Source organism: Akebia trifoliata, chromosome 8, assembly GCF_017979445.1.
Source record: "Akebia trifoliata isolate Shusen 1 chromosome 8, ASM1797944v1, whole genome shotgun sequence".
NCBI lineage: Eukaryota > Viridiplantae > Streptophyta > Magnoliopsida > Ranunculales > Lardizabalaceae > Akebia > Akebia trifoliata.
The window spans coordinates 52734695-52758800 of record NC_141382.1 but is presented as its reverse complement, the minus strand read 5'-3'; the positions used below and the strand labels follow the sequence as shown (position 1 = coordinate 52758800).

The 24106-nt window shown below is 37.3% G+C and overlaps 3 protein-coding genes across 4 annotated transcripts in view; 2 read left to right on the top strand and 1 right to left on the bottom strand.

The window, feature by feature from the left end:
* Positions 1 to 1216: 1216 nt before the first annotated feature.
* LOC147397780 (protein TIFY 3-like) lies at positions 1217 to 3794 on the top strand. Its single transcript, XM_086449706.1, has 5 exons — positions 1217 to 1557; positions 2397 to 2493; positions 2610 to 2796; positions 2914 to 2971; positions 3357 to 3794. Exons 1-5 carry the CDS (start codon positions 1283 to 1285, stop codon positions 3517 to 3519), a joined length of 780 nt encoding a protein of 259 aa, XP_086305832.1. The 5' UTR covers positions 1217 to 1282; the 3' UTR covers positions 3520 to 3794.
* Positions 3795 to 6529: 2735 nt separating this feature from the next.
* LOC147397779 (uncharacterized) lies at positions 6530 to 13084 on the bottom strand. Its single transcript, XM_086449707.1, has 3 exons — positions 12530 to 13084; positions 7292 to 7426; positions 6530 to 6865 (listed from the first exon to the last, which is right to left on the bottom strand). Exons 1-3 carry the CDS (start codon positions 12975 to 12977, stop codon positions 6723 to 6725), a joined length of 726 nt encoding a protein of 241 aa, XP_086305833.1. The 5' UTR covers positions 12978 to 13084; the 3' UTR covers positions 6530 to 6722.
* A 2905-nt stretch (positions 13085 to 15989) lies between these two features.
* Positions 15990 to 24106, top strand: part of ATMIN7 (HOPM interactor 7) — a 34062-nt gene continuing 25945 nt past the window's right edge. Inside the window, exons 1-10 of one of the 2 annotated variants that reach the window (XM_086449705.1) lie at positions 16020 to 16145; positions 16255 to 16497; positions 16630 to 16822; positions 18948 to 19023; positions 19581 to 19836; positions 20374 to 20495; positions 20579 to 20637; positions 23020 to 23077; positions 23161 to 23245; positions 23793 to 24032. In XM_086449705.1, coding sequence (XP_086305831.1) covers positions 16714 to 16822; positions 18948 to 19023; positions 19581 to 19836; positions 20374 to 20495; positions 20579 to 20637; positions 23020 to 23077; positions 23161 to 23245; positions 23793 to 24032 — 1005 coding nt within the window. In that variant the 5' untranslated portion in view covers positions 16020 to 16145; positions 16255 to 16497; positions 16630 to 16713. Of the gene's footprint in view, positions 16146 to 16254; positions 16498 to 16629; positions 16823 to 18947; positions 19024 to 19580; positions 19837 to 20373; positions 20496 to 20578; positions 20638 to 23019; positions 23078 to 23160; positions 23246 to 23792; positions 24033 to 24106 lie in introns of both variants that reach the window. The other variant, XM_086449704.1, reaches the window with a different exon arrangement.

The following is a 24106-nucleotide window of genomic DNA, read 5'->3' as shown; positions in this document are numbered from 1 at the left end:
TTATATCTAGCCCATTCAACCTTGTCTGCAATCCATTTTTTTCAACTTCTAACTAAAAATCATTTATATATATATATGCATAACATTTTTAATTTAGTTCAAAAATCTGTTTTGTTCTTGTAGTTTCAAAGTTGAAGGAGATGGAATCCTAAGGTTAAAGCCAAGCGTAAAGCCTTCTTCCCTAAAGGTGAAGATAATAAGTTTTAGAAGAGAGAGAGAGAGAGACCAATAGATTTGTTGGTCGTAGGTTATAAAAAAATGTGAATAATTGTGAAACATCACCGCTTCTCAACATGGCAAGTTTCACTTTTTGTTCAAAATATTAGATGAGCTGTTCTCGTAATTGACACTTGACTTTTTCTATTTATTTCATGTCTGTACCTTTTATTACTATTTGGGATACTTCCTTGAAGATCCCATGTGTAATTTAAAAAAAAAAAAAATTGTTAGAAAAAACACTCTCTTTAGTAAGATTTCAATTATTATTAATGATTGTTAAGCTCATATGAATTACTACATTGGCAATCCAACACCACAACCCTCTAGACTCCATGGAAAACCTCAAATCCAAACAAAAATAATTTATAAAAAAAACAATTTATTTTGGACTTAATCTAAGATTTTAAAAATGAACGACTATTGAATTTCTTTTAAACTCTTTTGGTTTGAATTTTTTTTTTTTTTTTCCAAAATTTGTAGAATTTTGTCATATACATTCCTATTGAATCAGATCTTGTTTTTGAATGTCATGAAGTGAGTTCAATGATCCCTAATAAGATTTCAAATCTTACTAATAAATAAGACTAGCCTTATTTATAAGTATATTCGAAATTTTTATAATTTGTACCACTATGGCACTTAGGTTACTCCATATTAGTCTCTCAGGGAGGAGTCCAGTCCAGGGGGTATGTGACGGTGTTTGAAAAAGAAGGGTATCTTAAACATTGACCAAAAACCGGAGAGGAATGTGTAAATTATCATAAAAAGAAAGAGGTTAGAGGAAGTGGAAGAATCTTTCTCCAATGGTCCAATGGGCCACATCCCACCTGACCATGTGTTACCTGTTAAGTTGGGATCGTGACTCTGTTTCTTGTTGCGTTTCCAACCCAAAAAAAAAAAAAAAACGTGATGAAATTGGCGGTCGTTTCGTGCTTTATTATTATTTTTTTACTGTACTCAACTTTTTTAAATTAATAATTATGTGACTTTGTGAATTGTGAATTGTGAATTGTGAGAGAAGAACCCTTGAATCTAATCCTCCGTTCTGAATCCAGAGAGAGAGATGGAAAAGGAGCAGAAAACGAAAAGCCATGGATGGGAGGAGAGTGAGAGCAAGGATGCTAATAGGAATGGGAGGGAAGAAGATGCAAGCGAAGGAGATATTGCAAAAAGTGCGGAGACGGAAAATACTGACGACGGTCTGGACCTATTCGGCAAAAAGTTGTTGATCCACCACCACCAACATCAAGAGAACAAGGAGATGCACGTGCTATCTGAGCTTCTAGATGCTTCTCTCCACGTTCGTCCTCCTCTCTCAGTCTCAGCTCCCACCGCCAGGTATGGTTTTTTCTAAGTTACAGCTCTAGGGTTCAATTGAAGCTTCCAATTAATTAAATTTAACATTTGAAATTGTGGATCTGAACCTTTGTTTTGAAAAGGAGTTCATCACCCAGACCTCTCTCAGCTATTTTAAAGTAAACCAGTCGACTGAGTCTCCCCGTTTCAACTCGCCCAACAAGAAGACGGTCCTGTCTTGGGAAACCCTTGTTTTGCAGTATTTGTATGTGCTTAATTTGTATTTCGTAGTCTCATACCATGCTTTCTGAATCTGATACACAGTAGAATATCTAGTTTATATATATTAAAGAAAAAAGGAAAAAAGGAAAAGGAAATATTGTGAGAAACCCAACCTGCTCGGGCGTTGGGATTGGGGTTGGCGCCGGAGTCGGTGGTAGCCCTCTTTTTGTCTTTCTTTATTCTTAAGAAAATTCTTATTTCTATATATTTTTTTCACAATCTCTTTATCTTGTTTCTGTTCATTGGGAATTAAATTGATCAATGGTGGAATTGCCCCACAACATGTATTATGTTTAGCCGGCACAGCCACCAACCTTTTCTTCAATCTGAACTCTCTCAAGTAAGGGAGGGTGGGCTGATTTTGTCTTTGAGGAAGAACTATCATTCAAAAAGGACTTGTATCAAATGTTCTCAATTTTGAAAGTTAAAAAGACATTGCTTGGATGGTAATGGTAGGAGCCTATACAAAATAATACCAAGGCTGATATTTTTCTTCATATTTATTTCCCTTATTTAGTAATTTTTCTTTCAGAATACCTTCCATCCATAGTTCCATACTTAACTAAAGTCTGCTATATTTCTTTCTTATGTATTTTGAGGTCATCTGGACAAAATGCCACTGCCCCTCCTCCAGCCCAGCTCACCATCTTCTATTCTGGAACTGTGAGTGTCTTTGATCTGGTTCCAGCAGAAAAGGTCAGCTTTACAAGTTTCAAAGATAACAATTGATTTCCAAACATTAAGATTGCAGACCTACTGTTTCTCACATCTTTTTTTTTTTTTTGTTTCCCTGCATCCAATTGTTTAAAAAGGCCCAGGCAATTATGCTTATGGCTGCTGCCGCTGTGGCTGCCACTAACAATACAAAGAACGTTGGTACCCCTAGTGCTGCTGCTTCACCAGTTCTCACAAGGTCACCATCCCTACAGAGCACTGCAGCTGTCGTTGCTTCTCCACCGCCCATTCAGAACCCCCCTTCCCTCTGCAAGCTTCAAGCTGGTAATCGTAATTTTCTCAACATTTAGATCACGAGTTATTCTCACACTTTAATTATGTCAGTAAAAAGGTGCCGCTGCTCCATGATTTCTATTGTTACTTAAATCTCCACTGGTGCAGAACTTCCCATTGCAAGGAGGCACTCGCTTCAGCGCTTCTTAGAAAAGCGACGTGACAGGTATTGCAGGAACTACTCATCCCCCTTTTTTTTCCTCTCTGTATAGTGAAATAGGATCCCTTTGTTTCTCATTCTCTCACTGGATTCCAAAGGAAATCCATCTATGGGACAATCAGATCAAGAGGTGTCATACTTGTAAAATGGGGTGTCTCTTACCACAACCCAATCCCACTGTAACCATATAGTTGGTTGATGATGGGAGAAACAAGAGATGGATTCATACGTCAGGACTGTGATATGGTGCCAAGCATTACCCAGCAATACCATTTATATATTTAGCGATAACATTGAAAAAGTTGTGATTGATTCGATGCCTTGTGGATGGATAACTACCACCCATTGCCATGAAAAGGCCATTAACCAGTAATTTTGTTTGTCTGTGTAGATTGGTGAGCAAGAGCCCATATCCTCCTTCAACACCGATAAGAGGTGCAGACAACACAGGGAGTAGTCTCATTGCTGAAGCTTCACTTCAGCTGGGTTGCTATTCTGAGAATTCCAAGTCTCAGGAAGAATTAGCAGCATCAGTTGCCATGCACCTTACATGAACCGAATTAATTGAAGGCTGCACTTGTATTAATTAAAGATAAAAAACATGACTTTGATTTTCTGTTGTGTGATTAAATATGCTAAGACAAGATTTCTCTCCCCCTCTCTCGCACTCTCTTAATGTGGTTAGGTTTTATGATATTATGAAATGGTGTTTTAGTAGACAATATTCTTCTAGGTTTAATGAATGATGGGTGGTTGTGTGATGTCTCTGTATCCAGTCTCCACATAACTTTATCCAATAGGATTGGCATATTTTTGATTTCTCTAGCTACCAAGTTGATTTTCTGACTCAAAATTTGTGGCTACAATTTTCTTAATTTCTATTCAGATTCTGAGTGCTCTCAAGACTTCCACTACTAAATTTAGTTGGAGTTGATAAATAGGGGTGAAACGGAAAGAGATGTTAACATCCTCACGTTAGTTTTTTTTTTTTTTTTTTTTAATATAAATAATAATTCTTTTTTTTTATAACAAATAGAAATGCTTGTGTTTGGGTATTGGACATAATTTTAAAAAATATTCAAAATGGAAATAATAATTTTTCTTTCCGTAGTAAGTTGATGGCCCACTGCGAAGTGCTGTATCTGGGATTCTCCAGTAATCCACTTTGTATTGGATGGGATACTCAGGGAGATTGTGTATGTTGTACTCTATACATGGGCTAGTGCAGACGTTAACAGTCCAAGTTAAGCTATTTCGAGGGGGAGGCTGTTTCCTACTATCACTAAAAAGATAAGAGATAAAAAATCATCCTAACTTGATTAATGGTGTGTTGAGTTAAGGAGGGGGAGGGAGGAAGGCTTCCTACTACTACTACTAGTCACTAGGGCATGATTATCAAACAAAAAACTGCTTAAACATACTTTCAAAGTTACTGCCTTTGTAATTCTTAGAAGAAGCAGAAACCCAGAACAAACTCAAATTTGACATGGATAAGTTCATGTGAAGGAGGAGGATATTAATTAGATTAGTAGCCGTGCTGCGTCTGTGTGTGTGTGTGTGTGTGTGTGTGTGTGTGTGTGTGTGTGTGTGTGTCAGAGATGACATTTTCTGGAAAATATGGTTACCCGTCATTTTCACACCAACAGGTTGTCATTTTCACTTTGCTATGCTATATGCATGGTACCAATCAGAGCTCATACACAAAGTAAGGTAATCTAGTTCATTCCACCAAAGTTGATTGACCACCTACTTTAAATGTCACTTGGCACATATACATATCTGTGGAGGAAATTTTCACCCACTCTTTGGTGGAACCTCATACCCACAACACTCCCAGATCCAAAATTTCTAGCCATTGAATGGGATACGCTCAAAGTCCATAAATGATAAAAATTAATTAATCCAATGGTTAAAATCAACAATCAAACTGATTATGTGTGTAGGTCCACCGAGGATTATTTCAATTTTCAAGCATCCCTGGACCAAAAAAACATAAGAAAAACAACTAATTTGCTTTTGTAAAATTGATAACTTTTTTTCTTCAATTACTAACCAAAATTCAATTTAACTTTAAAAAGGTCAAAAGAATTTCCAAAGAAGTTTGAAACCAATTTGGATTTGTAAGTGCTCTAAAGATCGCCTCAACAGAACCCAAACAAGAAATGTCCAAATTCCCCTAGTCAATCAGGTTGGGTCTACTCTTTAAAGAAGTAATTGGGCTTCAAATATATATGTTCTTTGAGATTTTTCAAGAAATCATGATCATCAAACCTTACGCCAAATACTGGAGCTAACAACTGATTCCTATTTTTGCAATTAAAGAAATCACAACCATCAAACCTTAACCCAAATACTGGAGTCCACAACTATTTCCTATTTTGCCATTCCTCCATCTAAAGCCCCTTAGTCATGGTTTAGGCCTTCAAATTTTGTCATCCTACCCCAAATCAACATATTTTCAGCCATCAACTTGCACCTAAGCACTCTTTGATGTCGACATTGGTATATCCGTAGCACATATCTAAATCATCTTAATTGGATTTCCTTCATCTCCTACTAGTGTTATTCCTAAATTCTCATGTTTCCCTGTCTCAACACCATCTATCACAACATCCTCATCTCTAAAATGATTCCATAACCTACATAAATCATGGCTGATTTTTTGTTATTGCAAGTAGTCTGCAAAATTTCTTTTTCGATAAGCAAACTTTATCATAGGAAGAAAAAGACAGATACCAAGGAGGTTGAAACTTGAGAGAAAGAGAGAGAGACAAACAACGAAAACTAAACGTTAGGGTACTGCTACCCAAGCTATTTCAATACATATGCTCCCAATTGAATGAGAAATCCTCTACTTAAGTTGGGGAAATTCTTACGCTAATAAAAGAAAATAAGTCCTACGATGGAAATAATGACATCTGAGACTGGGGATGCCCACCCACAGAAGCCCTACCATTTCTCTCTTTCCCCAAACTCCAACGGATGGCAAAGTGCATCCATATCGAAAGAATTCTTTTCGTGCCAACAAAGGATGAGGACAGCCAGCTTTGAAACAGGGAAGACCCTAATATCCAGAAAGTCCATGAGATTCAAAAAATAAAACCAAATGGAACTGGTATGGGCATAATGAATTAGAATATGATCAACCGACTCTCCACTAAATTTGCAAAGAGAACAAAATTAACTGATGCAAACCCCCTCGCAATTACATTGTCGAGGGTCAAAATCCTATTTTTCGAATAAAAAAGGAAAACTTTTAGGGAATTTTGTTACACCAGATTTCAAATCAATTATTATGAAATTGATACTTCTATTTAATTTTGTAACTGATACTGATATAGCTTAAAATTCCTACAGTACCCTAAAAGAATGAGATAGAAAAGAGATAATAATATACTTAATTTAAGTTACCCTCTTACCTTTTCACTAGATTTTTTTATTTTTTTTAAACAAATAGAATATCTATATTAATGAATTGTATGACCACCTCCACCCTCCCTGTGCACCGTGCATACCTTGGTTTTTCTCCTTAAAGTTGCAAGTAAAAATTAAGGGACAAGAATGTACGTTCTTATGTCTATCTGTATCTCCACAAAAATACTATTCAGTACAGCAGTTAACAGTACCAAACAAACACAAGCTTCAAGTTCAGAAAAGAGCGTTATACCACATATCCCGACTGTTCAAATGTGGAACTAGACTCACCGAGTCTACATAATATGAAACCAAAAAGTAATAAGTCCGCTGATTCGGAGCTTTATGCATGCAGACTACGCAGAATTCCGTGAAGGTAGCCGCCAGCCATTACAAAGGAAACAAAAGATACAACACCTGCAGGAAATATCTTACCAGATTTCTTGAAGCGAGAACCCATCACTCCCAACAGAACTGCAGACAAACCTGAGAAGTAATACAGGACCAGTTAAAATTACTATTAAGGTTACATAAATAGCTAGCCTAAGGTTGTTAGCGGGTAGACAGTAAAAACAACACAATTTTTTTTTTTAATTTTTTGATGGATGAAACAACACAATTTGGGGTGAGGGTCAGGATAGCGAAATAATTTGATGGGGTCCCACCCAGAACTCCAACACCAACAAACAACCGTAATCATCCAGTGTACAAAGGAGATCTTGGTGTGACAGTTTATGAATAAGAATCAAGTTGTGACCGACCTATCCAAAGGTGGCTCTGACCCTCTCAAATAAGTCAACTTATATGGGAACTATACCATTGTTAACGTGTATTTAGTCCACCAGAACATGATCTTACACTTCACCCATGAAAATCAATCAGATCAAGAATGAAAATAAGTTGCTATCTTACCAAGGCCCAGGGATGATGCAACAGCTGGTCTAGTGGGCAGTTCAGTATAAACGTAGTACAATAGCAATGTTGACAACCCCCCAGCAGCTAGCGACTTCTGGCTACCACTTTTTACATAGCCCATAACTCCACCCACTGTAAGACAAAAATTAAAAACACTTCAAGAATTGCAGGAAAAAGCTGGGAAGCTACATGAGCAATTTAAGATGATACTCAAGTCACTGATAAGTAATGCTCCATGATACAAACGGGAAGGAGTACATATGCCAATTTACTAGAAAATCAACTCAATTGACTAGGTTTGGTCAGGCTCCCACTACCAAATCCAAAACTCTTATCAAAACTCTGACGGAACCAGTATTCTAGCAAATGATTGTGATTCACTATGTCCAAATCAAATAATGTAGAAAGGAGAAATAATTAGCCAGTAACACAACTTCAGCTTAAACGATATCAGGGTTGTGTCTCCAACTAGGAACACTTTTTTTTCGTAACATATGGTACCCCATCATCCTTTTGGGATGTGGACTAATCTCCTAAGATCAACCATCAGTTACTCATATGGACAACCCTATATTCTTCCAAACTCATAATTCTCGGACCTCACATAGATGTTTGAGTTCTATTTTTCATCAAATTGAAATATATGTGCCCATCGGTGTCCTTTCATTCTTATTTGACAACAATAATATGGCAGCAAAATGTTATTCACTTCAGCTATTAGGCATGGTTCATTCGAGCAAATGAAAAAAATTCAGCCAAAAGATCCTATCCCTCCCACCAAACTAAATTTTTGTCACCGCAACCAAGCACCAGTCATTAAATAAAGACAAGCAAATATAGTAGAGCGCTAGAACATTTGCAGAACATGCCTAATTTACATCTTAAAGGCGAGACAAGCAAATATGGCAAAAGTTTGTTTCATTGGCTTTTTTTTATTTTAAATATATCCCATCTCACAAAATAAAACCTCAAAATGATCTCCTTGAATAATTTCCCCCAGAAGAACAACAATGCCATCATACACATATAAATATCCTGGAAAGAGTGCTCCTTATTATTGAAGATCCTACTATTCCTTTCCGTCCACAAGCTCCAACAAATGGCAAACGGTAAAAGGCTCCATAAAATACGCTTTGACCTCCTAATTGGAATTCCCCAACAGATCCAGGACTGGAACAATAAGCCCAAAAACGAGGGAAAACACCCTTCAATGCCAAACAAACAAAGAAAATAGGATCAAATAGCATATGCCACTGAACAATGCAGTAAGATATGATCCGCCAATTGCCCATTCTCTCTACAAAGACAACAGAAATTTGAAGGAAACCTTTTGACAATCTGATCTAAGGTGGTCAATTTCCCTAATGAGGCCGCCCAAACAAAAATCAAGATCTTTGAAGGAAGCTTCCCACTCCAAATAAAGCCGTCAAGAACTGTCATATTTGTGATCAATAAACCATCCATATACATCGAAGAAAAAGATAATCTGCCATCCTTGGTGCTTCCCACATCCAAATATCCTCCCTCCCCAAGTGCAGAGGAGTGGTCTCAACCACTACTAACAACATACTCACACTCTCCAATTCCCAATCAGAAAAAGATCATCTAAAACCAAAGTCTCAAACCCTCTCATTCCGCTCCTATTAAATCCTTAAACTGAGAGTAGTTGGATTCACGTATGAATCCTTTGCAAATTTGACGCAACCAAGAATCCAATGCCCTCAAACTTGAACCAAAAGTTGTAAAACACGTTTGATGCTTCTTAGAATGACAAAAATGTATGTGTTGTGTAGGTGGGATCACCATCATTTCAATAATCATTATCAGCCTTCAATTTACCCAGCCCTCAATACGACTATGTCACCCGCCAAAAGGCCTTCAATGGACTACGTCAATCTTCACTGGAGTTTTTTAGCTTTGCCAAACTTCGACGGACTTCACCTTGTGAACTTTGCTTCAAAATCCTCCTGAGACCTGCCTTCAACAATAAAGTCCATCTTTCAATCTTTGAAGAGATAACCATTTGTGGAAAGGCATATTAGTAAGTGTAGAAGTTTGAAAGATGGTCGTCTATGCGTGGCACGTAAAGAGAGATTCTGAGATAAGTCACCATCCAAAGGACAGTTGAAGTATTGAAGGACAACTAATAGCGGGATATTTGGAAGCATCAACATATCTTTATTGTGGGATGTTTAGGGTCATCCCTAAAAAGGAAGGAAGGGCCATTTGAAACAATTCATAATTTCCTTTAATACCGAAGAACTGGCCTCATGCTCCCATCTCAAGGCTTTGTCTATGACTTTGATAGTTCACTGAAGCCCCTTGATCCTCGGAAAGGGGAAGTTGTCCTTGGGACAAGCTTTGTTTACAATTGTGAAGTCTATGCAGATGCGCATTTTTCTGCTCTTCTTCGGTATTGTCACTACATTGGCCAGCCACGTCAGATAAAATACTTCCCTCACAAACCCTACTCTTATCAACTTGTCAACCTCTTCCTTTACCGCCTATCTTTTCTTTTAGGCCATCAGTCTCCTTTGTTTCACCGGATGGAAGGTGGGGTCAACATGCAAGCTATAACTTGCTATGCTTGGATTTATTCCTGGCATATCTTCAAATGCCCAAGCAAATACCTCTTGATTGCTTCTGAGGAAAGATGTGAGGCACTCTTTCTCTTAGGCGCTTAGATTTCTACCAACGAGAACTTTTTTGGGTTTCGTGAGGGTGCCTATGATGACTGCTTCCAGTTCTTCGATGTTGGGGGCAGTCTTCCTTTCATCTTTGGCTTTCTCCAGTAGGCACGTCACTCCCTTTAACTGCTATGGCTCCGGAGTTCTTCTTGAGAGTGTCTTAAGAGATTTTCTGGAAGTGATGTCCTGCTTATCTGCTCTTGGTGGGGCTAAGGCAATGTTACAACACCTTCAGGCCGCAAGCTGATCGTTGCGTACTTTCCACTCCTTTCGAGGTCTGAAACCTTAGTAGTTGTTGGTTCAGCGAAAAGGATATCGACCGAGTTACTATTATCGACCAATATTTTCCTTACTATGTGATTCCCTACTATAATTGTTAGTACAAGGGCAACATTGTGGGGACATTGTAGTCCTACTAGATCTGAATCCGAAAATTTGACCTACCTTGTGAGCTGTGACCTTGACGATCCAAACGTTCTTAGGCGACTACTCCCTCACCTCGATCGACGAACTCCATTAAGTATCTGCTTATAATGAAATCCTCTATTGTGAACCTCAACCTCTTGCAAGAAGTCGTTGTATGCCCATAGTCTTTGTAGAACATGCAGTACTTGCTTAGATCCCTGCACCTTGGATCTCAGATCATAGGTCTTGACCCTTTTAGGAAGGGTGCGCTCTTGATAACGCCGAAGATCTTCTCTGCTGGAGTGTTAAGCGACGTGAGTTTAGGAAAAAGTTCGGGTTGCTGCCTTATCCTCCTATTGTCCTGCGACATGATCTACTTTTGATTTGATTATTCCCCTTGATAGGTGAGTGTGTACGTGGCTTTCTAACTCGGTCCATGGTCATACTGTTAAACTTTTTGTTGGGAAACTTGAGCTTGTTTGGTGTTTGAGTATATTGATACAGGTGCAAGGAGTACGATCTACATAGCGAAGCTTCTTAGGTCGGCCCTGTGTACATCGTCCAGTCGGCAATATTTCTTCGCCTCTCCAATAGATCATCCATATCCTCAGGCTTTCTCTTTATCAAAGAATCGAACAATCGGGAGTTCTGCGACAATTCTCTCTTGAATACCACCAACGCCGTTTTCTCGTCGCAACTTCTGACTCATACCATCTCAGATCGGAACATCTTAACGTATTCTCTAAGTGACTCACTTGCCCTTTTCCTGATGTTGAACAAGGTATTGAGTCTCGATCTTGGTTCCTGCTTCCTGCAAACTGGATGAGAAATCTTCGACAAAGTTGATAGAATGATGAGATTGACTTGCCCGTAAACGTCTGAACCATGTCAGGGATGCACCTTGTAGGCTAGCTGAGAATCCCCGACAATTTAAAGCTTCATTTCCCTCTTGTAGCACCATCATCTGCTGGTAATGGTAGAGGTGATCCATCGGATCGGTTGTTCCATTGTACAAAGTGAATTTTGGCATACTGAAGTTCCTTGGGACAATCGGCTGCGTGATTTCGCCCGTGAAGGGATTCCCTAGAGATTTTTGCATGACTGTCATTGTTGAATGGTCGGTCGCCCTTCTCCGACTTGAAGCTAGTAGTTGGTTGAAATCCTCCTTCTGTTTTCTGAGTAATTTGACGACCTCTTCTCTCCCTGTGCCATCTTAATTCTCTCGTCTTCGATTTTTACGCATCTCCCAATCAAAAAATTGTTCTTCGTCGAGCCAACGCCTTGGTAGAAGGGGGTGATACTCCTAATCTTCGTAATATTCTTGAGCTTTTTGAAGATTCTCCCTCAAATTGCCCTCCAATGTATTGCCCGTTTCTCTCCTTGTTGTTGTTGTACTGTTGGCTCTAGGTTTTCGGCCCTCACCCTTGGTTGCGCCACCATTCCTAGTGTTCTGAGTGTCGGTTGTGTTTCTCCTCCAATCTGCACCTGGGTATCATTTTGGGTGTCCAAGTGTGCTTTGTCTTTGAGTGAGGTGTTCTCACCCTGAAGTTCGACCACCTGGTCGCTTGAGTTTGATTAAAAAAATATTCCAACGCATTAATTACCAAGTTGAACCGATTTTATCGTTTTGGGGTTGGTAAGTCAGGGCATGTTGTTGTCAGCTCTGCTCTGATAAATATTAGTGGATATTGTATTAAATGCAAAGATTTATTTCTTGATTTACAATTTAGACCGTCTTGAACTCTTTGTCCTATTGCATCTGATGTAAGAACTCGGATGTTATAGTTTCATTCATGCCTCGGTATGTATCTCTCACGGATGCTTAGGTCGGGTTCTGTAATGGTTTATTTTGGGGACACGTCATTTCTTTGGGCTCTGACCGGAATGAACTCCATACTAACCAAGTGATGGTGCATCGCAGTGAGCATGACAAGACCGCAAGTCCGCAACAACAAAGACAACTGTAGCTCTGAGTTTAAAACCAATAGATTAAACTCAAAATGCAACTCCCGACCAAAGAACAACAATCAATTAAAGGCAAGGACACTACATTGAAACTGAAAAAGTTACAATCCCAAATGACACGAAAAGCTAGATTTATGATTTATTTTTATTTTATAAACAGTGGGAAAAGTGAGAGTACCTCCGATCAGAGCGGCATAACCGAGAGTCAATTTCTGGGACATCGACATTGCCATTTTCTTCTTACTGCTGTCGTTGTCGTTCGAACCTTCTTCTTCGCTCTCGTCACTATTACCGTTGTCGTCACCACCACCTCCTCCTCCTCCTTTGCCGCCTTCACCACCTCTGCTGCCAAATCCGTCTCCTCCACCACCACCAATATCTAGTTGGAGCTGGTTCTCCTCCTTAACCGCTTCGGATTCTGCTGAAACCCTAGCGATCACGTGGGAACGATGCGTTGTGCTGTGGATTAAGCCGACCCCCGATCCGTTCTTAGAGCGAGAGAAAGAGATTATGGAAGATGATAATGGTGGTGGTGGATGCCTCCACCTAGCAGTGGCACGGATGGAAATAGAAGGTAACAGAAGAGAGGACTGGGAAAGCGTCGACGTGTTGGACAAGCAAGCCATTTCGCATCTGCGCCCCCACTTTTTTTTGTTGGGTTCCAAATAGGGGTGCAAGTTGATCCGGACAGCTTTGGATTGATTTACTTCGATTTATAATTTTCGATTCGGTTCCGGATTAACAATGCAGAGAATCGACCGATTTGGTTGGATTCCTGGTTCATGTCTTGTATAGAACCGAATCGAACTTTGTAGCAATAACATTATAAATAATTATTATTAATCTATTTAATAAATTATAAGTATTTTTTATAAAAATTTTTTTTTTTTTTAGATAACATGGCAATTTTCGGATATATGGATTAATGACTTTCTTTAATTGATAGAAAAATTATTGATTTTTTTTTTTTTATGTATACATTAATATTTTATTTTGTTAATAGATAGATTAATGACTTGTGATATGAAATTTCATATTGATATTTATTTATTTTCATAAAAAATATGTTTATTCAATTGGGTATTTTAGATATGGGCACCCATAAAACCAAATCAACCTTAGCTAGGTTCAGGTTGATTTGGTTATATGACAATTTGGTTCGGTTTCGGTTCTCATTTAATGGAATCGACCTAGGACGGTTTGATTCCGATTTGGCCTCAAATCGAATCAAGTTGCACCCCTAGTTCCAAATGTCAAAGTTGATGAGAGTGCATTAATCGATCATGCACAATACCTTTGACATTGGTTCTTGGTTGTGCACTTACTCAACACCCAACTCTATTGTAACATGGGCACACTAGTATTTTCCACTCAACCCTTAGAAATCCTATAAAAAATGTTTCATTTATATATATATTGCTTGATTTATTTCATTATGCGTTGGGAAATGAAATAGACGTGGGCGAATGGTGCAAGTGTTGTTTTATTTGGGAATTATAATTGACACATTGTGAAATAACGTAAATGTAGGGTTTTGTTTGCATTTGACATTTTATTTGGAGTCGAGATAATTCAACACTCTTTTATCATACGCCCCCCATTGCAAATCAGTAGATCCCTTACTTTGGGATACACAATAAAAAGATTTGTGGTTCTATAATTGTCAAGTCAAGGAGCATATCTGATTTATCTTTAACTCTTATTGGATATAATCCCTAGTTCGTATCTGATATAATCCCGAGCTCGTATTTGATCCCTAATTTGTATCTAATATAATTCTTAGTTTGTATTTTATCCCTAGCTCATATCCAACCTGGTCCCTATCACGTATCTAAATTCAAACATATCATTCTGCATTAAATAAGATGCAAAGAAAATCTTATCAGATTGGTGGGACATTACATGTCAAAATTCTTCATTTATCTATTTTACATTAATGGTCTGCAATACTCACCCACCATACTCAAATGCTTGCTTACAAATGATGAACCTATCTTTAAAAAACTAAATGCATCTCAATACCCAGCTCATCGTACATCTAGACAAGTAAATGTGGTAACACCTGTCTCCAAGGCTTGCTTATAAATATACAATCTAGAAAAAAAAAAAATAATAAATGTTGGCTTGGCTAAGTTATGATTTTCATATTTGAGTACTATCCATCTTTTTCTTTATTCATTATATTTTATCTGAGTACCAACTTGACAGTCGAAGCATCTTTGACAAGCACCATGTCGGGGTCTCATCCTTCTATCCTTTTTACTTTCCATCAACAAAGAAGTAGTGAAGAACAGAGATCAACCATCGTCTATGAAGAAAAGAGGCCGTAAGATCAAAATTAAACACAACATCAGAAGGAGTCAACCAAGTGAACACCAATAAGGAGGAAGATCTTTATATCAAGATCAAGTCTATAATTGTGAGACAATACTTATCTCAAGGAATGGAAGCCCCAAATAACCTCTACATATTGTTTAGCCTCAGTGATTTGGGAGACTCGATCAATGAGATTGTACGTGTTTCAATATTTGAATAAGGTTTATGATTATTTTTTTCTTATTTGGTGTGATTTTTGGGAAATTGATATTTTGGGTAGGAAAAAAATGGGATAGCTCCACTAATAGATGGTTGGAAGAAAGAAATTATACATAAGGATCTTAGGTACAACAGAGCATGCTTTCCACCTAATATACAACCAAGTAAGATGGAGGTTGATGGGAGGAAGGGGAGATCTCCACTTACCATAAGAACTAACAAAATGTGATAGGAATAATGGGGAGTTGTGTTTCTAGTAGGATTTTATTTGTCATACCAATGTAGATCACATGCACTTATAATAACGATTCACGAAAGAAATTGAGGCCCAACAAATGCAATATGCCCAAAATAATTAACAATCATTGAGGAAGTTGCAAATTAGTTACCAATCATGAAAGAGGTTTGAGACCCATTCACAACCACGATTGGAAGACTTTTGTATTTCTCCCTGGTCAAAGCCTTTAGCATAGAGTACAAGTAAAGAATGTACCAAAAAAATCTTTTCACGTTACAATCACACATTAAAAGTCCAACCCAAAAAACAAGGATAAACATTCAGTAAAACCACTCAACACAAAGCAAATGCCAAGGAAGTGGATTCGAATTTTCCTATTGAAGACATAATAAAGCAAAATGTGATTGCCAACTCACCATTTGTTTTACACATGAAGCAAAAAAGTTGACATTGACAAACCCCATAGCCAACCAAGTGAAAACACAACCTTGGAAAGAACAAGGGAGGACCAAATGGCAACCTTCCAATTAACAAAATCGGATGAGGCAACAACGCTTCACGAATGAAGCTCACAAATAAAGATATTTTCTCCAATTCAAATGGTTTTTTGGGGGAAGTCAAATATGTAAAATAGCTCAAGTGTAGTTATCAAAATACCCTTTATCTTTAATTAAATTTTCAATCAAATTTAATATTAAAAAATAAATGAGATTACTAAAATATCCTGTATCTTCCAAAATCCTTCGTTTTAATCAAAATACCGTTCATCTTTAATCAAAATAATGTAATTTGTACGGTTTTAACTGAGTCAATTCATAGGTTCGAATTTCAGATAAACGAGTCGTGTCCGCACCACGGTTCTCACGACCTCATGGGTTTTATGCCATCATCAGTCATCAAATGACCGCGACCAGACGCTTCGCTTAGAAAAAAAGAAAAGAAAAATCAAATATCTCCGATTCTCCTCCTTTACTCCCAGATCTCTCTGTGCAAAAGATCTCCACTCCGCCATTAACATCAGGTATGCTTCTGTTTCTCTCCGTCTCAAAACCCCTGAATTATCATTATTTTTAGTTTGATTCCTCCCTTCATACTTGAATTCTGTTTCTCTTCATTTTGTCGGACATTAGAGATCTCCGCGTGGGAGAGGGAACGATGGGGACGCAAAACCTCAAGATCTCACAACCATACCGAATCACATGGTTCTTCTTCCACGGACAAATCTATTCTTTCATTTTTTTTACAATTTTATAAGCACTAGATCTCGAGATCGCACCTCATCCAATTTGTTTAATTTCACTCGACATCCCTGTTTCTTTATCATTTCGATTCAGTTGTTCCAACAGAGTTTCTCTTCTGAAGCATGCAAATTTGTATGATTCATCCTTCAGAGTCGCATAATTCTGGAAAACTTTTACTTTTTTAATCATCGCTGATCGCCGATTTAGACGTTGTTGAAGTGAGTGATACTGATACCATATTTTTCAAAATTTTTTTTTCAAAAGGTTATTTAGAAGGGTTTAATTCTGCTCGAGTGAGAAAGGTTTCAAGGGGAGGTAGGTAGAGGCACCTGTAGAATTCTTTATACAATGGCTGGTGCCGCGGGCGGTTTCCTCACTCGCGCCTTTGAATCCATGCTGAAGGAGTGTTCAGCCAAAAAGTACGGGGAGCTTCAGAAAGCTATCCAGACCTATTTAGGTCAGTCTCATGCTCTCATTACCCATAGATCTCTGTTTATTTATTGAAGTTTTCCATGTTTTTTTTGGTACCGTTACTGCTGACTGCCATTAAATACTCCTTGCTTTCTATTAGACAAATGATGGTTGAATCACTGGTTTAAAGATTGCTGCTAACATATCTACCCATGTTCATAGTGTCTCATGCATCTTAACACATATTCCATTATTTTTGGGTATGGAGTATCAACTACTTTTAGTTCAGTTTGATTTGGGTTTTTTGATTAAATGATTCTTTTTCGTGATCTGGGAATCTCCACAAGAAAAGTAAAGCAGAAAAGAAAGTTCACCTGAACATACATGATCGCAAAAATGTTGTAAAAATCGACATTTTAGTGATAAGTATTTTAAAGAAAAATATGTTTTAGGTTATAAAATGACTCTTACAACTATTTTTGTCGAACATATCATATATATATTTTTTAAAAATTTATGCTGACACTCATTTATGAATCCATCATTTTATCCCAAAATCCGTCTTTTTCTTTTTATTGTAAGGTATAAGATTTAATATATATTAATGGTAAAGAAAGTGATGGTCGAGTTGACCATTTTGATACAAAGCAAGATAAACTTATCTCGTTGACTTACAAAGTGGTTTTCTTCCGAATAATAATTATTCAAAAAAAAAGAAAAAAAGACACCCTTGCATTCCTCAAACAATTTACACATGAAAATTTTCTGATTTGATTGCTCATTTCCTTAAAAAACGCACTATTCCTCTCCTCCAAAGACTCTAACAAATCACAAAAGGGGCGAATTACCATAATGAGGAATGAATCGCCAACTCTTAAATGAGGAATGAATCATGGAAGGAAACACCAAAATTATGAAGTAATGAAATTGGATGAGCCACACAACCAATGCAAAATTGCAGTGGATTTGGGCATGATTAACTACCTCATAATTAGATTTACACAAGTAGCAGAAGTTTCCCAAAGTAATACCTCAAGCAATGATGTTTTCCGGTGGTAAACTTTTGTTTAATGTAGAAGAGCTAAGGAAGAAGGCTAGCTAGACTGGGGTTTTCTAACTCCAAATAGTAGACACTGGAAAGTTCAGCCTACTCGAGACCTGCTCTAGAGATTTATTAAAAAAATATTCTTTATTGAAAATCTTGTCCCAAGTCTATCCCTAACTAACCAGTCCTCTTTCAATGGGTTGATGGTCACAATGGACATTTGACTAATTAGTCCAACAATAACTGGATTTCCTAATCATTGAAGTGCCTTCTTAAGGTTTTAAGGTCGAAAGAAATAGAATCTTAAGGTTAAAGAGGAGGGTAAAAGCTCTTTTACCCTAGAGGTTTGCATATGAGGGGTTTTTGGGAGAAAAATCAAAGGTAAAGGCTATAGGTTGAAGACAAGGGAATTTAGGTTATTTTTTTGTTAGTTGGACTTTTAGAGGAGTCCAAGGTCAAGGTCTTCATCATCTGGTTGAAAACACGGGGTATCCCAAATATTCATCAAAAGTGGAGGGAACCATTGTATGGTTCCCATATAAATAGTTGCTGTTTTCAACTTGTCATCTCTTCTTTTATTTTGTTTCCTTATGGTCTGGTTCATCTCTTTATGTCTTGGCTGAAACATTTTGAGACAAACTGAAATACTTCCAGAGAAACCGACACAGACAAAAACATTCATTGAAACTTTGATTACAGGCATGTTTCGTTTCAGGATGTTCAAATAATAATATGTATTGGCTGGTAAATTTTGAAACAATACAATATTTTAAACCATGGCGGTACAATGTTGGCCATGGTGATGCTCCTATTGACAATGGCTGTACTGCCAAGTGCCAACTCCTCAATCTGGCTTGGTTCTCCTGTTCATAATGGGATCAATAACTCGTAGGTGCATGGTGGTTTTGAAACCGATGACCTTAACAATGCAGGCCCTTACCTTTTGTTGATTAGGCATTTGCTAAAGGGCTACCTAATCCACTTTATTGTTTCTTTATCTTGTCTGTGTTTGGTAGTCTTCTGCTGAGTTTTATGAGGTTTTGGATTCTCATTGTTACTGCCTCCTTAGTCTTATTGAGAAATTGATTGAAGAGGACCTCAGTAGTTCTTTGCATTTTTTCTGCAGATGGTACAAGAGATACCAATCAGCATTCCATTTCAAGCGAGAAGAATCAAGCAGTATTATCGGCTGGGGATGGGAGGTAAATATCCACAGACAAATTTCATATCTTATTATTTGCTATCTCTAATATAGTTGGAAGAAGGCTTTGTTGTTTGAATGAAAGTGTATCTCTATAAATTTCTTTTTGGTGACCAAAGGCATATTTCGATCCTTAAGCAACTGTTTTACAAGTTGCAACTACTTGGGAGAAAAGAAGGAATGGAGAGAAGCTTTCTCGTTTTTCATTGGTTTTAGTTGCAGTAAATAGAATTGTTTTCATCCTTATTACAATATTGCTATATTTCCATTTATCTGTTGTAGGTTGATACCTCTCATAGATAAACACCACTTTTCTCTACAAATGACTAGAACTTTCTTGTTTTCTATTGCTTTTAAGTTATAGGCCGTGGAATTGCTTCAATAGTCACTCCATCCATGATCTTGCTTTATTTCCATTTCCCAGTCTTGTCATTTTATTCATGGCTTTTGCCCTCTAAGATTGTTTAGTCTTAGTTTTTTATTTGCTGCTTGTTTGTGAATTCGTGCTGTTTTATTTTAATGGATATTGTTTTTTATGAGAGTGCTGTGCTTTACCAGTTCAATTGACAGTAGTGGTGCCGAAGCTGTGAAAGATGGAATAAATCCAGATGGTTCACTCTCAGTTCCACACCCTGCAGAGGGGGTGGAGCATGTTGATAAGCCAGGGGACATGCATGGAACAATTACAACGACCTTGGCAAGTGCTGGAAACTCCTTAGAAGGGGCTGAAGCGGAGCTTGTTTTACAGCCACTCCGACTTGCATTTGAGACCAAGAATTTGAAACTTGTAGAGCCTGCTCTAGATTGTCTTCATGTATGTATTCTTCGTTTTTTTTTTTTTTAGTTGATGTAATTTAACTTCATAAACAATTTTTTTGGACTTTCCTCCATTTTCTTGTTATGCATATTTATACATAGTAGATCACTAGCACATTTAATCCAACAGTTGGATTCTTATCATGTAGTCACCATTTCTATGTTGGGGCTGCTCTTTTTTTGGGGAAAGCTTTTCAAGGATGTCTTCTTCGAGGATTTCATAGTTGGATGGGGTGTGATTTGTAATTTGGATTTTGTTTAGTTTCTTTTTTTCTGTTTTTTCTTCCCCTGTGTGGGTCATCTTTACCCCTTCCTCTTTTGATGAAATTGATAAAATATCCGTGTTCATAAAAATAAAATAAAAATGTATACATAGTAGCATTTTATGCAATTCTTATGTTAGGCATGATGAAGGTAGTTTCTGATTTTTGTTTGGATGTATTTCTGTCTTTTCTTTTTAAGTATCCTTTAACTTCTAATGTAAACGGTACATGGTTCCTGACTAGTTTATTTTGATGCCAATGTGCAAGTGCAGAAACTCATTGCCTATGATCATTTAGAAGGGGATCCTGGCTTAGATGGTGGCAAAAATGCTCCACTATTTACGGACATTCTCAACATGGTTTGTGGTTGTATTGATAATTCGTCATCTGATAGGTAAATCTCTATTTATCTTTGTCCGTGTTTGTCAAGCTTGTAAATACTCGTAACTTCGCTGAAATGCATACGGAAATTTGCAGTACTATTCTACAGGTATTGAAGGTGCTTCTCACTGCTGTAGCATCAGCAAAATTCCGAGGTACACTGATTAATGGAAAGTGGATTCTGTTATATTTTCATGAATTTGGCTAATGTTTGACTCGTGTCTATGAAATGTTCTGTATTAACATCAGATCTGCAATTTCCATCTTGAGTACTAAACATATTTCCCCCCTTTTTTCTTCTCTTGATTTTTTTTTTCAGTGGGTACTAATTTTTTTTTTTCTTGTGAAATTTGTCTTGACCCGGAAAGAATTTCACGACGGTCATATATTTCCATATTTAAGTACATTGAGCTCCAGTAGTAGTATTTTTTCCATCAAGGAGTACTTCTTATGGATTAGAGCATGCTTTCCACCAGACATGGCTTAATTGTCTGGCAAGGTTTAGTTGATCAGGATCATGAAAGCCTGGATTACTTTAGTGATTAGATCTGAAACAGTCATTTGCAAAAATTGTGGGGGAACCGCTCTTCATCTTCTCATTTATTGCCCCATTGTGAGGGAAGTTGGGCATATGTTCTATCTTTGTTCCATCTGGTGTGGTGCTTCCCTAGGTCAGTCCTAGATCTCTTCCAATCGTGGCAGATTGTGGTCTTTTCACATAGAGAAATGATCTTGTGAATACTAACCTCTTTTGCCATATGTTTTGGGATTTGGATGGAGATAAATAACAGTCTTTGAAGGGAAGATACAATCTGTTCTAGAAGTTTTAATTTCTATAATGGGTTTTCTATTCTTTCAGAATAAGACGTTTAGGTTCTTTTTCGAAGAATTTTTGGATCGGTGGGAACGATTGTTTAACCCCAGGGAGTGAGTTTTTCCTTCATCATTGGTTAAAAATAGTAAAATACTGGGAAGACAAGACTTATAGAAAATTTCATTGCTAGGTATAAGTTGAAGACCACAATTTTTTCCTCAATAAGTAATAGATTAAGGTAAGATAGCCAAAATTAAAAGGTTAGGAAGTGAATTTCTATATATGTTGTGTTTAGTATATTGTTTTAGGTATTCATCACTGGAAATGATAATGATTAACAGACTAAAACATGATAATCTGTTTTCACTTAATTCATAAGGATATAATTTTTTTTTTTCTGGTTTCATTTGAATTTGTATGACTAAGGTGATAAATTATGCATGATGTACTACAAAGACTTCTCTGTATTTAAAAAAAAAAATTATGATTTCAATTTATTTATTTAATAATTTTTTTTTGGATCGATAAAGATAATTTATTGATAAGAAAACAGGGGGTCGAGGTGACCAACCCAAAAACAAAGAGGACCAAACAGACAAAAAACGGCAAAACAAACGAAAGAGAGAAACAAAAAAGAGCTCAATTTATATGCACATAAGAACTCTAAAATCACAAACAGAGATAAGGAATCTTTTTTTTTGTTTTTGAAAGGTATAATTTCTATTTAGTAGAAAATAAATAATATGGTGGTTGAGGTAACCATTGTGATACAAAAAGATGTCGATAAGAATACTAATTAGCCCTCTGGCTTACAAATTGCATCCCATCTAAAAAACAAAATTTCAAACAATACTCTCTTGAACTCCTCAACAGCGTGCACCAAAAGAATACAATTCCCAAAATGGTGATAATTATTTCTTGCAGTGATTCTTCTACCCTTGAGAAAGTTGGTTGCTTCTTTCCTTTTACAAGTCCCAACAAACAACAAATGGGAGTAAATGCCGGAGTATTCTCTCTCTCCCTTGAAAGGCATGACTTTGCGAACTCTCAAAAAGCAACCGAATCTGATTAACGGAAATAAATGAAGTAATGAAATAGTGAATTAAAAATGAGACCTTAAAAAATGTGTATCCGTACAATGGATTAGGATGTTATCTACCGACTCCCCATAAGACTTGCACAAACGACGTAAAATGACTGAAATAATGCCATGTCTAGTAAGATTATCAATGACTAAAATTTTGTTTGTATCCATGGGCCAGATGAAAAAGAAGACTTTTGAATGCTCATCAAAAAAGAAGAAGACGACTTTTTAAGGATTTTTTTTTTTGCTCGAAATTGCTACCACAGGAAATTTCCGTCGCCTAGGGACGTGCACTAGAGAGTTATAAAAGGCTTTACGAAGAAAACCTTGTCCTTATTGTGTGTTTTACTATCATGTATTTTCTATATTGCATTACTGCATACAAATTAAGGTTTTTATGCATGTTTGCTTTATAGAATGCATAATTGTTGTTTTATGGCTAGGTGGTTGTGAATAGCATGCTACAGCATATTTTATATACAATATACAATAGTAATTAAAGGGGGAATTAGTGCACTATACATTTTTGATTGTTCAACATGGTCTCCATGTGAACCCACCATAATATATTAGAATATAGTTATATAATACAATATGCGTTTGAGCTAAATAACTATGGTGATCCATGTTCCAATGCAGTACATGGCGAACCTTTGCTGGGAGTGATCAGAATATGCTATAACATTGCTCTTAACAGGTAGCTGTTTACGCCCTTTTTAGGTTTATTTGATTGAGATTGAAACTAGAACTTCTGATTTGTAAATTGGTTTGGATGTTTAGCAAAAGTCAGATAAATCAGGCAACGTCAAAGGCAATGTTGACCCAAATGATCAGCATCATATTCAGGCGAATGGAATCTGATCAGGTACGGCATCCTAGATCCTTCATTTCTTGATATTTGGTGCAAGTCTGGAAAACTTAAAACTTGTTCAACTCAACTACCCACCTAAAACATGCTTCAGCTGAACTGTTTGGATTGGCTATGTCAGACTTGTCTTGAAAAAATCCTAGCCTCTGCCAACAGTTTTGAGTACCATTCCATAGAACCTTTTATCCAAAATATAAGTGGTCAAGCAGAATGGGCTGAGAACCCTAAATTGAAGAGATTCTTTCTGCAGCTGGAGGTCAGCTGCCAAGCTGCAGATGAGATGCACCCTGGATGGAGATTCTACAAATACAGGGTGTCTAATATAGAGGATATATGTTGTGTCTTTGAGTCATGATGTGATCACCCATTGTTGGGTGTCTGGGCACTTTAAAAGCCTGGCCAGCTAATCTTTGAACAGGTTCAACAACTGAATCGACTTGGCTTTGGCTGAGTTGATGCAGAGCTTTCGAACTTTGGTTGGGTGGTTGTTGGCCTATCTGCAAAAGACAAGAAACCTTAACAAATCACTTCCATTGTGTTCCAGAACATCAACCATGTCACACAGAGTATTCAGGATTCTCTTCCATCCTCTGGTAGACCTGCTCATACAGAAACCACTGCAGCAGATGATGGTTCAAACTCAAAAGGTGGAGAAATTGGCTTGGATGACCAAAATGAGGAAGGCATCATTCTTGGAGACGCACTTTCCATGAACCGAGATAAAGATACACCTCTTGCATCTGTTGAAGAACTTCAGAATCTGGCTGGTGGTGCTGATATCAAGGTACTTCCAGTTTCAGATCCTTTTTATTAGTGGACAAATGCTTGTCTTTGTTTATCTTATGAGTAGTTAGACAC

What these genes read in the sequence shown, in the direction of transcription:
- LOC147397780 (XM_086449706.1), top strand. Translation starts at nt 1,283, where the DNA reads ATGGAAAAGGAGCAGAAAACGAAAAGCCATGGATGGGAGGAGAGTGAG. An exon ending in GTCTCAGCTCCCACCGCCAG is followed by an intron (nt 1,558 to 2,396) that starts GTATGGTTTTTT and finishes ATGTATTTTGAG; the next exon opens with GTCATCTGGACAAAATGCCA. An exon ending in TTAGAAAAGCGACGTGACAG is followed by an intron (nt 2,972 to 3,356) that starts GTATTGCAGGAA and finishes TTGTCTGTGTAG; the next exon opens with ATTGGTGAGCAAGAGCCCAT.
- LOC147397779 (XM_086449707.1), bottom strand. Translation starts at nt 12,977, where the DNA reads ATGGCTTGCTTGTCCAACACGTCGACGCTTTCCCAGTCCTCTCTTCTG. An exon ending in TTATGCCGCTCTGATCGGAG is followed by an intron (nt 7,427 to 12,529) that starts GTACTCTCACTT and finishes TTTGTCTTACAG; the next exon opens with TGGGTGGAGTTATGGGCTAT. An exon ending in TGCATCATCCCTGGGCCTTG is followed by an intron (nt 6,866 to 7,291) that starts GTAAGATAGCAA and finishes ATTACTTCTCAG; the next exon opens with GTTTGTCTGCAGTTCTGTTG.